We start from the raw sequence: 15063 nt of genomic DNA, 5'->3' as shown, positions 1-15063 counted from the left end.
CTTGGAGGCTCCAACTAGAGCCAATCAAGCCAGGACGTCTGGGCGAGTGGAGCCCAGGTGTTAGGATATTCTACACCCGTCCTGGAGATTCCCAGGGTGCAGACAACTTCGAGAACCAGTGTGCCAGCACTATACAAAATGTTAGCAAATGAAATTCAGCTACATATTAGAGAGATAACGTATCAGGATCAGGTGGAGTTTGCTCCAGGAATGCAAGGTTGGTTTAATATTGTTAAGGGTAATCAGAGTAGAAAGCAAGGTCTTGAAGAGCTATTTGCACACCCACTTCCGCTGCAGCATTGTTCACGATAGCCGAGAGGTAAAAGCAACCCAAGTGCCCACTGGGGGATGCACAAATAGAAGCAATGTGGTCCATCCACACACCAGACTATTAGTCTTAAAAGGGAAGGAAATTCTGTCTTGTGCTACAACATGGGTGAAACTTGAGGACATTCTGCTGAGTCAAACAAGCCAGTCACAAAAGGATAAATACTGTATGATTCCACTCATATGACATTCCTAGAGTAGTCAGTCACGCTCCTAGGGACAGAAAGTAGCAAGGTAGGTGCCAGGGGCTGAGGGAGGGGGAGTGGAGAGACGTTCGATGGGGACAGAGTTTCAGTTTTGAGAGATCAGAACCCAGAGATCTGCCGTACAACAGTGTACATATAGTTTCCACCACCACGCTTAGAGATGGTTAGGAGGGTAAGTTCTATGTTATGTATTTTTTACCTCAATTAAAAAAGCAAGTAAGTATGATTCGCACCATTCAAAGCATAAAGACCGTGATATAGTAAGACAAAAAATATGCTAAACGATCATTGCTCTCCTTTGGAAGCTGCTAGGACACCAGCTCTTTATTCCGAGGTTTTATTTTTTAAATCGGTGGGGGTGGGGCACCTGGCTGCTCAGTCAAGTTAAGCATCCGACTCATGATTTTAGCTCAGGTTGTGATCTCACAGGTGTGAGGTCGAGCCCCAAACTGGGCTCCTCGCTGGGAGTGGAGCCTGCTTAAGATTCTCTCTCTCTCTCTCTCTCTCTCTCTCTCTCTCTCAAAAGAGACAAACAAACAAAAAAACAAGGGAGGGGGGGACTGTCCCAGCTGAAGAACCTAAGGAGATACGAAGACCAAATGTAGTGTGAGGGGACACCCGGGTGGCTCAGTCTGTTAAGCATCTGATTTCGGCTCAGGTCATGATCTCATGGTCCGTGGGTTCGAGCCTCAAGTTGGGCTCTGTGCTGACAGCTCGGAGCCTGGAGCCTGCTTCGGATTCTGTGTCTCCCCCGCTCATGCTCTCTCTCTCTCTCTCTCTCTCAAAAATAAACATTAAAAAAATTTTTTTTAATGTCGTGTGATATCTTGGAGGTAATTCTGGAGCAGAAAAAAGACATTAAGTAAAAAACTAAGGAGATCTGAATGAAGTATGGACTTTGTTTAGTAATACCGTATCAACTTTGGTTCATTAATTGTGACCAATACACCATGCGAATTAAGTTGCTAATGATAGGGGAAAACGGATGTGAGTCTGTGGGGATTCTCTGTATTCATGTCTCAATTGTTCTAGGAATCTAAAATCATTCTGAGCTACTATAAAATAAGCATTTATGGTAAAGTTGTGGGGGAGGTCAAGCATTATCCTGTATTTCCTGGATGGAGTATATTTCTGGCACTGTTTATGGATTAAGAGCCTCAAGAGGCAAACCTATAGTGCGTGGCCCTTGTTTAGCGATTACACTGTAGTCGGGGAAGTGGACGGGGGATGGCATCAGCAGGCTGGACGTGAGGTGACAGCACGACCTTGCTATGAATTATTTTTAGTTGTGATGACAGTTTGAGGCTGTGATAAAAAAAAACAAACAAACAAAGGGAGTCCTCATCTCTTGGAGACGTTTGCTAAAGAATTTTTCTTTTTCTTTCTTTCTTTCTTTCTTTCTTTCTTTCTTTCTTTCTTTCTTTCTTTCTTTCTTTCTTTCTCTTTCCTTTTCTTTATTATTTCTGAATAAAACAATGTGCTATCTCTGGTTTGCTCTTAAATAACCCAGTGGCAGGGGGAGGGGCTGAGGAAGGAACAGCGCCCAGATGGGTAAGTTCTTTTTTTTTTTTTTTTAATTTTTTTTTAACGTTTATTTATTTTTGAGACAGACAGAGACAGAGCATGAACGGGGGAGGGTCAGAGAGAGAGGGAGACACAGAATCTGAAACAGGCTCCAGGCTCTGAGCTGTCACCACAGAGCCCGACACGGGGCTCGAACTCACGGACCGCGAGATCATGACCTGAGCCGAAGTCAGACACTTAACTGACTGAGCCACCCAGGCACCCCTAGATGGGCAAGTTCTGATCCCACCCTCTTTTGTGGGTTCAGAATTTCCAGTATGAAAAGATTGAAAGGAAATCTGTTCTTGGCTTTGCGGCCTGAGTTATTTTACGTTTGTATGAAGGAGGCTCGGACTCTTGGCTCATCTGGTCGACTTCTTGGGTTCGTGTAGAGCGTTTCATTTGAAGGAAGCCCCCGCTGTGGCCGCCGTTCTCAGCCGCACCGACTGGCTGGGCTCAGGGCTCCTCCGGTCCCTCTGAACTCGGGGTTCCCTCACCTCCTTGGACCCTTCTGTTGTCACGTAGCGGGACAAAAGGCAAGACCGACTCACCCTCTTCTCCCAGGCCTGCCGAGGACTGTCTGGCCCCACCTGAGGCTCGCCCTGCCCTCCGACCCTCTGTCGCCTCCCTGTCTAGGTAGGGGATGGAAACTGGGGGGCGAGCCTGGAGGGCCAAGTGGTGGCCTGGAGGAGGAGGGAGGGAGGATAGCTGGAGCGGAGCGAGGGGAGGAGCGGAGAGCCAGAGGAAGACAATTTCCAACGAGCGGCTGTGCGCTGGGATGGGGGCTCCTTCGCCTTCTTTGAAAGGAACGAGCGTCTTCCCGTGACTCTTGCTTGTGACGGTTGCTCTTCCTTGACGCCTCTGACACCGGGCCACCTGGGCCCCGGGGACACTGTGGCTTCCGGCCGGGAGCAGCCGTCTCCAAGCATAGACCCCAAATGGGATACCTAGCTGCAGCCGATAAAGCCCTCCCTCTCGACTGGCCTGCCTGGCACCTTGCAGCAGGCTGGGCCCTGGGGGGCCGTGGGAGGCGGCCCCCCCACCTTTGGAGACCACTATATGGGGCTGGGGGTGGGGCAGGTGTGGTTTGCTCTTAGATATTCTCTGGTCCTGCCTTTACGTGAGGTCTCTGTGCTGGTGGTGCCTGGGCAGGGGCCAGGTGCTGAGGGCTGGGTCTGTTCTCAGTGTTGGGCCTTCCTTAAATATTTATTTTTTGATTTTTAAAGTTTATTTACTTATTTTGAGAGAGAAACACAGCACGTGAGCAGGGGAGGGGCAGAGAGAGAGGGAGACATATGGAGACAATCCCAAGCAGTGGGATTCGAACTCAGGAACCTCAAGACCACGATCTGAGCCGAGATCAAGAGCCGGACGCTTAACTGGCTGGGCCATGCGGGCGTCCCTGGGCCTTAAATATTTAAACATCACCCCTTCCTACTCCAGGGTGTCTGCTTCCTGGAGACTGGGCCACGTGAGTCCCCAAGATTTACTGGATAAAGCAAAAGGGCTAACCCCGCACCCCTGCTCGGCCCGGCCCCCCAGTGCTCACAGCAGAGAGCAGCAGCCGAGGGCTGGCCTGGGAGGGCCCTCATGGAGCCCAAACCCCGGGACGACACACACCGGGGGTCTCTGTGCAGAGCAGGGGTATGCACGGAGGGGAGAGTGTGGATTTTGCCCCCAGATAAATCAGAGTCTGGATCCTGGGCAGTGACTGCCCCTCTGAGCCTCACTTCACCATCTGTAAAAGGAGAATCAGGACACCTCTCCTACAGGGGTGAATAACTTAGATAGGCAGCGTCTGGGCGTGGCGAGCTTTCTGAGGCTCCTGGGCTCTCCTGCGTGGCCCCCCCACCCCCCCACCCCCACCCCCCGCCTCGCCTGCCTTACCTCCAACTGCCCGTTCTCTGCGGCATCGTGGAGAGGGGTCCCACCCCAGGAGTCTGTCGTGACGGGGGCACCCATCAGCAGGAGCCGGTCTAGAATGGGTGTGTGGCCGCCTCGAGCTGCAAAGTGGAGGGCCGTGGCCCCCTCGTTATCCCGTGCCGCCAGGCCAATGTCGGTGAACGTGACCTGGGGGAGGTGAGGGAGAGAGACCAGCTGAGCAGGTGACCACTCCCAGGGAGGGTGGTGTAGTCGGGAGGGAGCCCAGCACAGAAGAGGGAGGCCACCTTCCCCCGGAAGCCCTGGGGACAGCCATGTGACCCAGGCTGCTAGGGAAACGCGAGGGGCTCTTCTAGGCAAATTCTGCCTTTCTGGTGGAAGGGGCTGGGGGGTGTGGCGTCTTTTTCTTTTCTCCCTCTTCCTGCCTTGCATGTGCCCGGCTTTCACCATAAAGGAAAGGCCGGGAGAAGAGTAGGGATGCAGCCTGATGGGGCTGGGGGCTGATCCGAAGTCAGTGGCCTTTGCTGCTTCTATGTGGGAGGGACAGCAAGAAGGACATGTAGCCCAGCTGTGGCCTACAGCCAAGAGCACTGCAGGAAGCCAACAGTGAGCTGGGAACAGAGCCCACCCATCGGCCCCAAGGGAGGGGCTGCCCAGCCCTGGAGACAGTGAACCGGGTTAGAGGCTGCAGGCAGACGGGCCAGGAGGCCATCTGGAAAGACCTTTCTGGGCCTCAGGGCCCATGGCCCCGGCTGCTCCTTCCCTGGGATGAGCCCCCGGTGCTCCCTGGGGCTCAGTGGACACCCTTCCCTCCTGCCCACCCTCCCCACCCCTGCTGCTGCCTCCAGCTGCTGCTTCTGCCCCAGCAAAGCCCCATGGCTCAGCTCCGTGAGCTCAGCGCCTGCCTGTGCACGGCTCTATGGCCAGAGATGCCAGGACTCGGGTCAGGAATCCAGGTGTGGGGACAGGCACATTGGTGGCGTCAGAACCGCAGGAGAGGGCATGCGAGGACAAGTCCACAGGGAGGCTAGGGCCGGGCTGCAGGGCTCTCCTGGGAGTGGAGCTGGCTGGAGCAGGAGTGGAGCTGCGGGAAGGCAGCCCCGCAGGGACACGGCCCGGGGACACGCCTGGGGATACGGCCTGCAGATGCGCCCCTGCTAGGTGTCTCGGGGGCCCAAGAGCCAGCCTAGGAGGCAGAGCGGCAAAGGGAGGCCGGAGGCAACTGCTGGCAGCCTCATAGGCCAAAGCGGGTGGCTGGACTTCATCCCGAGGCCGGGGGGGGGGAAATCATTTCTTCCTCGCTCATTCATCTGCTAGATAAACATCCCCAGAGCCCTTACTATGGCCAGGAATGCGGTCCCTGCCTCCCAGAGGCAAATTTACAGTGTATCAGGTGTTGGTGCCATGGAGGAAAGACAGCAGGACAGCAGGACAGAGGGCTGCGTGGGTGGCGCCACGAACATGGGGGGACCAGGCAGACATGTGGAAGCTGCTCGGGGAGTGAGGCCAGCCTACTGGAGGAAGAGCCGGGAGCCGCGGCCCCGTGGGGAGCAAGGGCAGTTCTGAGCCAGGAAGGGCTCTGTCCTCTCCACCAGCGGCCAGCGCGACCTTCAGACTGGTCACTCCTGGCTCAGAGTCCCTCTGGGGCTCCCAGGTCCCTCAGGAAGGAGCCCCGGTCCTCTCGCTTTCCCCGCTCACTCTGCCCCACAAATCAGGCTCCCCCCAGCTTGGACTGAATGCCAGGCCCACCTCCTCCTCACTCTGGGCGCCACCCCTTGCCCAGCCACCCCCCTTTTGGGCCTACCTCCTGCCCCTCCTCAGGGAGAACCCCCCCCACACACACACACACTCTGAGACTCCACTGGGCCTGTGCAATGAACCTCGAGGATCCCAGAGACCTCGCCTGGTCTGGTTTCCTGAGGCGGGGGCACATCCTGGAAAAAGGCACCCCTGCCCCAACCTGGGCCACTCTGTTCTGGGGCTCCCGGCTTCCTTCTGGAAGCAGGCCTGAATCGCCCTTCCATGGGTCCAGAAGGGAAGAGACAGGGACTGGCCCAGGACAGTTGGGTCCAGCACACCCCAACAAGTGGCCTAACAGCAGGGCCAGGAACTGCCACCGCCTGGTGCTGGCTTCAGAGCACCTGGGTGTCCCCAACCCCGAGAGCCCCCAGGACTCCTGGGGAAGGGGCCACAGTCCTGCAGGGGACTGCCAGTCAGAGCTGGGGGCTCCAGGCGGCACTCCCTGAGTGCACACATGGGGGCCCAGAGCGATGGCCGGGCACATCTGACCCCCCAACAACCCTGTGTGTCCCCAGCTTTCCTGTGGGCAGACCGAGACCCAGAGAAGTGGACCCCCCGGCCTGGCCAGGCCCTGCTTGCTTGGGGGTGACTCTGCGGCCAGGGAAGGAACGGGTGCCAGCCTTCGGGGACCCCCTCCCGTCCACACCCCCGGCACCCCCTTACCAGCCAGACGACAAGCGAGTAGTGGCCACGGGCAGCAGCAGCGTGCAGCACGCTCATGCCGTCGAGGGCACGCAGGTGCACGTCGGCTCCGCAGTCCTTCACCAGGAACTGGGCCAGGTGCAGGTGGCCCTCCTGGCAGGCCAGGTAGAGCGGGGAGGCACCACTGCGTGTCCGCTGGTTCACGCCACTACGGGGGAAGGTGAGGTGAGAGGGTGTTTGGCGGGGCCTGCAGGAGGCAGGCGGCTGCCCCCAGCCAAAGGCCCAGATCAAGGGGAGGGGAGGCCCAGCACTTGACCAGCCTGTTTGCGCCCAGCCCCACCTTACTGGCCACCTGTAGGGTTGTACAGGCTGTGCACTGCCCAAGGACACCATGGCGCCCCTCCCCCACCACTGGAATCCTGGAATCCAGCTGTGCGTACTCCCCATCAAGCTGTTAAGCTGTTCACGGTGCTGGGGATTGCTGGGAGGGGGCACGTCTTAGGGGTGAATAGCCTAGTGGGGCCCGCAGCAGGCAGGTCATTGAACCTCCAGAGCCCAGGCCCTGCTCTGCAAAGCGTCCAGGGCCTGGCACCCAAATCCCGGGCCCTGGCATGGATTCTCCAATCCCACTCTGCCTCTGTGTGGCTGCAGGGCCCTATGAGTTCTTGGTCCCTAGTGAAATGCTACAGGGAGGGGCAGTCCCTTACCCAAGGCCACCCCATCCCCTGGTGACGCAGACTTCACCTCTGGCTCCCGTGGCCAGTGCCAGGTGGGAATGTGGACCCTCGGGCGTGAGACATCACGTGCACACTTGTGTGTTTTGATGTGAAATCTCCAGGTTTTCAATGGTAGAAACTACTTTAAAAATGGTGAGTCTAAGAGACACTGTGTGGCTGGCCAGGCCCCAGGCGCCCAGAGAGTGTCCGTAGAAGCAAGTCCCCAAGACCTTCCCCGAGGGGTTGGGATCAGAAGGCACAGATCAGCGTTCCACCGCTGAGCTGTGTCAGGCCTTGCAGTGGGACACGCGTGGGTCAGCTGAAGAGCCAGCCATCCCCAACAAGAGGCCTCCGAGGAGACGGGCACGGCCGGAGGTAGGCGGCTTCTGGGGAGACAGGCTAGGTCAGGTGTGGGGTGGACATTAAGTCCCACACCCAGCCAGGACAGCAGCCCTGGGAACAGGCGGTGGGAAGGCCGCGTGCATGGGACCCCTAGATGGCCCGTCACCGTGCCCACGGCATCCTTTATGTGGGGCAAGGACTGGAGAGCACTCACAATGAGGATGGGGACTGTGCTGCCCCCTGCCACACCCAGCTCACCCACCCACCAACTCCGGGCAGCGGGCACAGGGCCACCAAGACGAGATGGGCTGTCCTGGAGGGGTTCCCAAGGTGAGAATGGGGCAATGAGGCAGGATAACCCTGACAGGGACCTCAGTACCCTCCTGAGCGCACTGTCGGGCCTCTGCTCCCTTCAGGTGAGCTGAGGGTCCCCACCTTCCCAGCTGGGGGAACCTAGGACCTGGGGTGGCCCCGAGGCAGAGCCGGGAGCCGCCTGAGCATCACAGGGAGCTTCCTGGCTGTCCCCGCTGCCCCTCCACACAGCAAGAACGCACCCCAGTCTGCCTGCCCCACCTGTCCTGGCACCTGCACTGCCCTCGGCCTGCAGGATTAACGTTCTTCCCTGCCGCCTGTCCCCCGAGCCTCCTCCGCCCCCACGGCGCAGCCTCCTCAGAGGCCAGCACTCCCCAGTGGCCGCACTGGCGGCGCCCTGGGTCCTCACCTGCCGTGGGCAGCCGCCAGGAGCTTCAGGCAGGTCAGGTCCCCACTGACGGCCGCGTGGTGCAGCGGCAAGGCCCCCTCCAGAGTCTCCAGCGTGGCCGCGTGGCCCTCTCGGAGCAGCCACTGCACCAGCACGGGGTGTGCGAAGCGGGCGGCCAGGTGCAGCGGGGACACCCCCGAGTCGTCTTGGTCCTGCGGGGGCACAGAGGGGCCGTGAGCCGTGGCAGGTCCGGACCCACCCCTGCCGGGCGGCACCCTCCAGCACCAGAGCCGGCCGCCCAGCCCACACTGCCCGCCCGCCCACCCGCAGCTCCCGCTCTTCCCCCCTGCTGGCTGGGCCAGCTGACCTGCTCGAGGGAGGAGGCGGGGTGTGGGCTCACGTCCAGGCCTCCCGGGTCCAAACCCATGACCCCGCTGCACCCCGGCCTCTCTGTACTCGGCTCGCAGCCAGAAGGGCTTCCGCTGGCCCAACCGTGTCCATGTCAGGCTCTGCGGCCTGCTGGTCTGTCCCCTACCCCTGCCGGGCCCCCACCTGCCACCCCCGGGGCTCATGGCCAGAAGCATTCCCACTACAGGTGCCAGCACACCAGGTGTGCTGTGACTCCCGGCACAGAAGTGGGGACCGCCCCTGCCCTGCTGCCCCTTCGGGTCGTGGGGAGAGCTGATGGGGACGGCGGTACGGAGGCCACCGCACACTCCGCTGGGACCAGTGAGACTTCCCTGCCCCGGGACCCAGCATGACCCCCGGGAGGGTGCCCTCGTGCCCTCTCAGGGCTTGTTCACTGTCCTCCCCGTCCTCCGGCTGCACAAAGGGACGCCGGGCGGGCAGGAAAAGGGAGAGGAGCCCTGGAGACCCTTCTTACCATGAGGGCTCTCAGCCCACCTTCCCCCACCGCAGGGCTTCTGCTGTCACCCATCAAGGTCCCCAGTTGTACAAGCGGGTGCCCACAGCTCCTGAGCCCGTGTGCCCACCGCACTTCTCTACACACGCCTTTCTAGACCCTGTGGGAAACAGGCCCCACGACCAGTCCTGAGGACACTGGCGAGCCCTCCACTGGCAAGGCCAGGCGCTCGGGTATGGAGGCCGGGTGCCCCTGTGTGGAGGCCAGGCTCGCTCATGTGGAGGCCACGTGCCCCAGGGTGGAGGCGGGCATGGGGAGAGAGTGCGGCCACTCTGTGCTGCTGGCCCCAGGGAACACGAGGTGGCTTAGGAGGCGGCCTTGGCTCACAAGGGCTTTGTGCTGGTTTGGGATGAGGCGGCCGTGGGGCAGGGACCGTGGGGCTGGCACGGCGAGTCCCCGAAACAACCCAGGGCCGCGGTGCCCACGGGAGCCCAAAGCTCCAGACTTCCTGGCCCACGGCTCCCGCCTCCCCCGATCCACGCGGACACTGGCCCCAGCCCAGCCGCTGTCCCGCTCACCTGCAGGCCACAGCCTCCGTCGCGCACCAGCCAGCGCAGCTCGGCCAGGCTGCCCGTGGCCGCGGCGTCGTGCACCGGCGTGGCCCCGTTGTGGGCCCGCTGGCTGCCAGGCAGCTCGGCCTGCCGCACCAGGAACTTGACGCAGGCCAGGCGGCCGGCCCGGGCGGCGTGGTGCACCAAGCCGGCCCCCAGGGCGTCCACGATGCCCGGGCCCAGGGCACCGGCCTCCAGCAGCCGCTTCAGGGTGGCCAGGTCCCCGTCCTTGGCGGCCGCGAGCGCCCGCTGCCCCTCCATCCTCCGGCCCGGCCACCCGGTGGCTCTCGGCGGCTCGCGCACAGGCCGCGGCTTCCTGTTTCAGGCGTGGACGCAGCTCCCAGCTCCGGTTACCGATAAGCGGCACACAGGGCAGATGGGAGGCGGCAGGGGGGTGCGGGGAGGGGGGGCAGGCTGTGGGGACTACCCAAGCCACTCCCACGGTGCCCAGAGCTGCGGTGGGCGGAGGGCCCGGGGCCCAGGGGAAGGGTCCGCACCGGGTCCGGGTCTGGCGGCTACCGTCCTGCGGCTGGACGGTGCACGTTTGTCCCTCGGAACCAGCGCTAAGGAGCTGCGCGCCGTCCCTCGTCCCGAGATGGACTTCCTGCGTCTGGTGTGTGTTAACAGTTACACGTGTCCCTCCAAGAAGGGGGAAGGCTCCCCAGCATCTGCTTCCTCGGGTCCGGGCAGCAGCCTGAGGCTGTGCTGGTCCAGGGGTGTGGGGGAGAGGCCACCCGAGAGACTCCGCTCTTCACAGTGGGGCCCTCTCCGGGCCACTTACCAGCACGCGAGCTGGAGTCTGCACGTTCTGGCCACGTCTTCACCCAGGGAGCCGAGGGCGTTCAGCTGGCCTTAGACCTCGGAGGCTCCAGGAACCTCTGGGGTACAGCAGCTTTGCAGAGCCAGCAAGGGGCACAGGGCTCTGACACTGCACAGGAAGGCCTCCCAGGTGAGCGAGGGTCTCGGGGCCCCCGGCTCAGCCCAGTCCCCAGCCGCAGCGACCGAGTCTCTGGGGCTGCAGCTGGGGGGTTCGCAGGGCAGTCTGAGCTGCCACGCGTCTTTCCCAGACTGCTCTCTTTACTGGGGCTGGACACCCTTCGTTTCTCGCTGGGCACATTGGGGTCACCGGGGCCTCTGCCCAGAGGCAGCAGGACGCTCAACTTTAGTGACCTGTTCTTAAGGGCCCCCAGACACACAATCTCAAGCTGAATTTCTTAAGCTGAAGCCTAATCATACGGTGACAAATTGGGGTCACTGCCCAACCCTCCAACTCCGCCTCTGCGGCCGGTTCAGACACGCTATGAACCCCAGAGAAAACACCTGCTAGAGAAACCACAAAACGCCTCACACAAGCACTGAAATATTTTATTAGTTCACTTAATTTCTGACAACTGTGGCCTCAATGTCATCACGTAGCTCTTGACACCTTAAAGCCACACGTTACAAGCGTTTATTCAATTAAAAAATCACTCCTGTGTTAAGTGTCTCCAGGAGCCTGAGCGCTGAGGCGTACCAGGACGCCACAGAGCACTTGTGACAATAAAAGAATCCTTCCGTGGATGAGATTACGACGCGGGCGGAGCCAGGGCCAGACTGACTCCCACTGCTCAGGAATGACCCCAAGCCCAGTCGCGCCCATGTCCGAGCTGAAACCCTGAGTAATTGACCAAAAGGAAAAGACTGCGGGGCCTGAGGGCTGTGTGCAGGGAGGTGTGGGGGGGAGGTGCAGGGAGGGGCGCAGTGGCCGGAGGGCTGAGGGACAGGCAGGATGGGGAAGCAGGAGGACGCGGAGCAGGGAGTGGGGCCTGACCTTCGGGGGGCCCCCACCTGTCGAGCAAGGGCTTGCAGAGGGCCCTGGGCACGAGGGGAGGGCACACAGACGACTGCTGTGCAAACACGAAGAGGAGGCTGTGACCGCAGCAAAAATCAGGTTTCCTATTCTCATGATACGACCGACAATCGCTTATAGACACTAGGATCTGTCTTCTGGATAAAAAACGGCTCACCCCACTTCCCACGGGGGAGCACGTGGCTGAAACGTCTCCACCTCAATCGAGGCCACTGGGCAGCAGTGACGGTGACAGTCCCGCACAGGCATCTGTGTCCTGGGCCTGTGAGCACCTGTGGCGTCTGCCTGACCCGAGGACAGGGGAGGAGGCCTGAAGGCCTCACGCGCACGCATGCAGGTGCACACACACGCGCACACGCACACACACGCACACACAGTCCAGTCGCTGTGTCAGACTCTCCGGGACAAAGTGAAGACTTGCACGGATTAAGATGGGAGCCGTCTGCATTGTGCCCACAAAGGGCTTCCTATGAGGCGCCCCTGGCGCCAGGCGGGCCCTCCAGCAGGGCCACGGCCTGCTTCAGGTCCTGCACGACGAGGTCCACCTCGGCCCTGGTGGTGCTGCGGCCCACGCTGAGCCGGAGCGCGTTCCTGGCCACGTCGAAGGGGATGCCGCAGCTCAGCAGCACTGGGGATGGCCTGGGGGTGGGGGTGGGGGTGGGGAGAGCTGGCGTCAGCCGCTGGAGGAGAGGCTCTCCTGTGCTCCTGGGGGCTCGGGGAGGGACCCTGCCCCTTCTGCTCCCCGGCCGGCTCCCCGACTTGGGGCTGCATAGACCTGCTCCCCTCTCTGCCAAGCACCTCTGGGCCCACCGCTGGTGCTCGGGCTCCACACGGCCCATCGGCCCCAGGGTAGGCGGGCACCAAGACAGCCCAAGCACCTGGGACACAGGGCTTCTCATCCTCGAGGAGAGTGACAGGTCTCTGGGGAGACACGCGGCCGCACCGAGAGGCGAGAGCCGAGAGGCGGGGGTTGTGTTTTCCACAGCCCCCAGCGCCAGGCCCTGGCACACGGGGCCCCACCAGCGTTTTCAGAGTTTAGAAACCACTCGTAGGGCAGCTCCGGACCCCTTCGCTCCGGAGGGTTCACTGTTCGGGGCCCATGGGCCTCCCACAAGCACAGTCCCGGGAGTCCCTGTCACATACGGTGCCCTGAAAACCGTCCAGATAAACACCCCTCGTGCACAGGGCTATGTGGAAGGGGTGACTTCCATCGTCCCTGGTCACCAAGGGTCCATGCAGGTGAGAGGTGACACAGCTCACGGCTCTTGGCTCCTGGCCCTCCCCTGGCTGGGTGGCGTCACTTCCTGTTCCCGAAGGGCACGGTCAGGGGGCAGTGAGCAGCTGCCTCCACCCCTCCCCCTCCTACCCTCGCAGGGGCTACCCTGGACACATGTCCCTTACCTGCTGTGCTGTCGGCCCCTCCTCATCCTCCTCACTCCCCTCCCCCTCATCTTGGGGCTATCTCAGTTTCCTCACCTGGGGAATGGGCCGCTCAGATCCTTTCTTGAGGGCTGTGGGGAGCACCCTGAGCCACGACTACGGGAGCACTTGTTAAGGGGCAGCCCCCTGTGCCCCCCTTCTGCACTCCACACCGGCCGGCCTCACTGCTCCTGACATTCACTCTGGGTGCCACATGCCGGCCCCTGGCCCCACCTGCCCTCATGCAGTGCCCCCTGCAGGGCTCTGAGGCCCCCAGGAGGCCCTGTCATCCCCACGCAGCCCTCAGGAGAGTTCTGGCCTGCCGCGCTCAAGCTCACGTGCGCAGCCACAGACTCTGTGACACCCCGCTGCTGACCACGGCTCTGCTCTGTCTCTCCAGCACTGCGCCCGCCTCTGTGGCCCAACCCCCCACCCCCACTCACGGCAAGTGGGAAGCCGAACCCCTGCTCCTCCTCCACCGGGGTCCGGCCACTGCCGCCGATGCCCGGGCCCCACAGTTGTCCCCTCCTGCCTCAGCCTTGGCTGCCTGCCTGGGCCTGCTGTCCTGTAATCCCCCTGCACCAGACAGGTGTCCACAGGCCTGTCTCAACCCTTCAGAAGACCCCCACTTTCTGAGGACGAAGGGAGCTCCTGCGGCCTGCCCTGCCCCTTCCCTCCCTCGCGACCTCCCTTAGGCTGCAGTTTCCCCTCCTCCCCTCGGCCCTGCGGCGTCTGGCCACTTTTTGTGTCCCCGTTGGCTGCGCAGCTCTGGAAACCCCAGGCCCAGTGGCCTGTCCTGGCTGCTGGATGCGCCCTGGACACCGCGGCCCAGCACCGGAGCACTTACCGATCTACCTGGTCCGAGTGGCAGGCGGCCCCCACACTGGCCAGCAGCGTCCTGCACTGTGCCAACAGCACACGGCCTGCGGAGACACGGCACGCGACTCTGAGGCGGATGGTGCAGGCGGGCCCCACCTGTCCACCTCTTCTCGGCCCACCTGCCACGTTTTGAGGCCACCCCCCTCAGGCCACCTGGGGGGGGGTGGTTCCAGGGCACAGGACCCTCTCATCCTAGGTGACCGGGCAGCAAAACCCAGAGAAAATGGCTCCTCTCGCACACGATGCTGCCTCATAAAACTGCCCTAGAAACATTACTTCCAATCAAGTGCCCAGGAAGGATGCTCAGAATTCTCAGCAGCTGCCTTCCTTAATAGTAACACTTCCCGGGAGTAACACTTCAACGTAACATCGGGAGTAACACTTCAACGTAACATCTGTGTTTTCTGGAGGTGGAGCCACCCAGGGGGGTGGCTTTATTAAGGAAGGCACCTCCTTTTCTTTTGTAAGCACAGAGATTAAAATAATAAATCTACTGACTTAATTAAAAAAACAATCTCGGGCGCCTGGGGGGCTCAGTCGGTTGAGCGTCTGACTTCAGCTCAGGTCATGATCTTGCAATCTCTGAGTTTGAGCCCTGCATCAGAGCCCTGCACTGACAGCTCGGAGCCTGGAGCCTGCTTCGGATTCTGTGTCTCCCCCTCTCTCTGCCCCTCCCCTGCTCATGCTCTGTCTCTCTCCGTCTCAAAAATAAACAACAACAAAAAAATCTGTCTCATTTAAATTAACATAGGTCATCACTGAATACAGTACATCTGCCCCCCAAAAATGGGGAAGGTGACAGGAACTTTCTTTCCCACAGCAAGGCGAGCCGGAGAGGCAGCCAACAGCCTAGGCTCCTTCGCAGCGAGAAAGCATCCAGCCCAGGTTCCCATCCGCTGCGGTCACGGCTGTGCCCCCCGCCCCCCTACATAGTGCAGCTACCCCCGTACATGGTGCAGAAGGGCTGCGCTCCTCCCTGCCCAGGGGGCAACCACCTCCTCCCTACACAGTCAGGACTGCTCTGCAGAGAGGCTCCCCTGTGCTGGGAAACAAGGCAGGTCAGCGCCCTGGAACTGGCCTCAGGGCACTGGGGGAGCCAGGCCTGATATTCATCCCTGGGTTTCCAGCAAGGGAGACCTGTCATCGCAGGAATGAATGAACCCCACAGACGTGCATTTCGTCCTGACTCTGGGCCAAATTTTAAAGCTGACCCCTCTCCTCTCCCTTATCCTCATAAGATATTGTGTCAAACCTGCTGACAGAAAT

General features: G+C 60.9%; 2 protein-coding genes across 4 annotated transcripts in view; both read right to left on the bottom strand.

The window, feature by feature from the left end:
• ESPNL (espin like) overlaps positions 1-9943 on the bottom strand; it is a 29090-nt gene extending 19147 nt beyond the window's left edge. Inside the window, exons 1-4 of the mRNA XM_023259923.2 lie at positions 9618-9943; positions 8199-8389; positions 6441-6627; positions 3984-4166 (exon numbers count right to left, since the gene is read on the bottom strand). Coding sequence (XP_023115691.2) covers positions 3984-4166; positions 6441-6627; positions 8199-8389; positions 9618-9911 — 855 coding nt within the window. The 5' untranslated portion in view covers positions 9912-9943. The remainder of the gene's footprint in view (positions 1-3983; positions 4167-6440; positions 6628-8198; positions 8390-9617) is intronic.
• A 1051-nt stretch (positions 9944-10994) lies between these two features.
• SCLY (selenocysteine lyase) overlaps positions 10995-15063 on the bottom strand; it is a 33115-nt gene continuing 29046 nt past the window's right edge. For all 3 annotated transcript variants that reach the window (XM_003991297.6, XM_006935738.5, XM_006935737.3), the window contains 2 exons: positions 13766-13841; positions 10995-12138 (listed from right to left, as the gene is read on the bottom strand). In XM_003991297.6, coding sequence (XP_003991346.2) covers positions 11967-12138; positions 13766-13841 — 248 coding nt within the window. In that variant the 3' untranslated portion in view covers positions 10995-11966. The remainder of the gene's footprint in view (positions 12139-13765; positions 13842-15063) is intronic.

This window comes from Felis catus, chromosome C1 (assembly GCF_018350175.1).
Source record: "Felis catus isolate Fca126 chromosome C1, F.catus_Fca126_mat1.0, whole genome shotgun sequence".
Taxonomy (NCBI): Eukaryota; Metazoa; Chordata; class Mammalia; order Carnivora; family Felidae; genus Felis; species Felis catus.
This window is presented reverse-complemented; position numbering and strand designations above follow the sequence as displayed.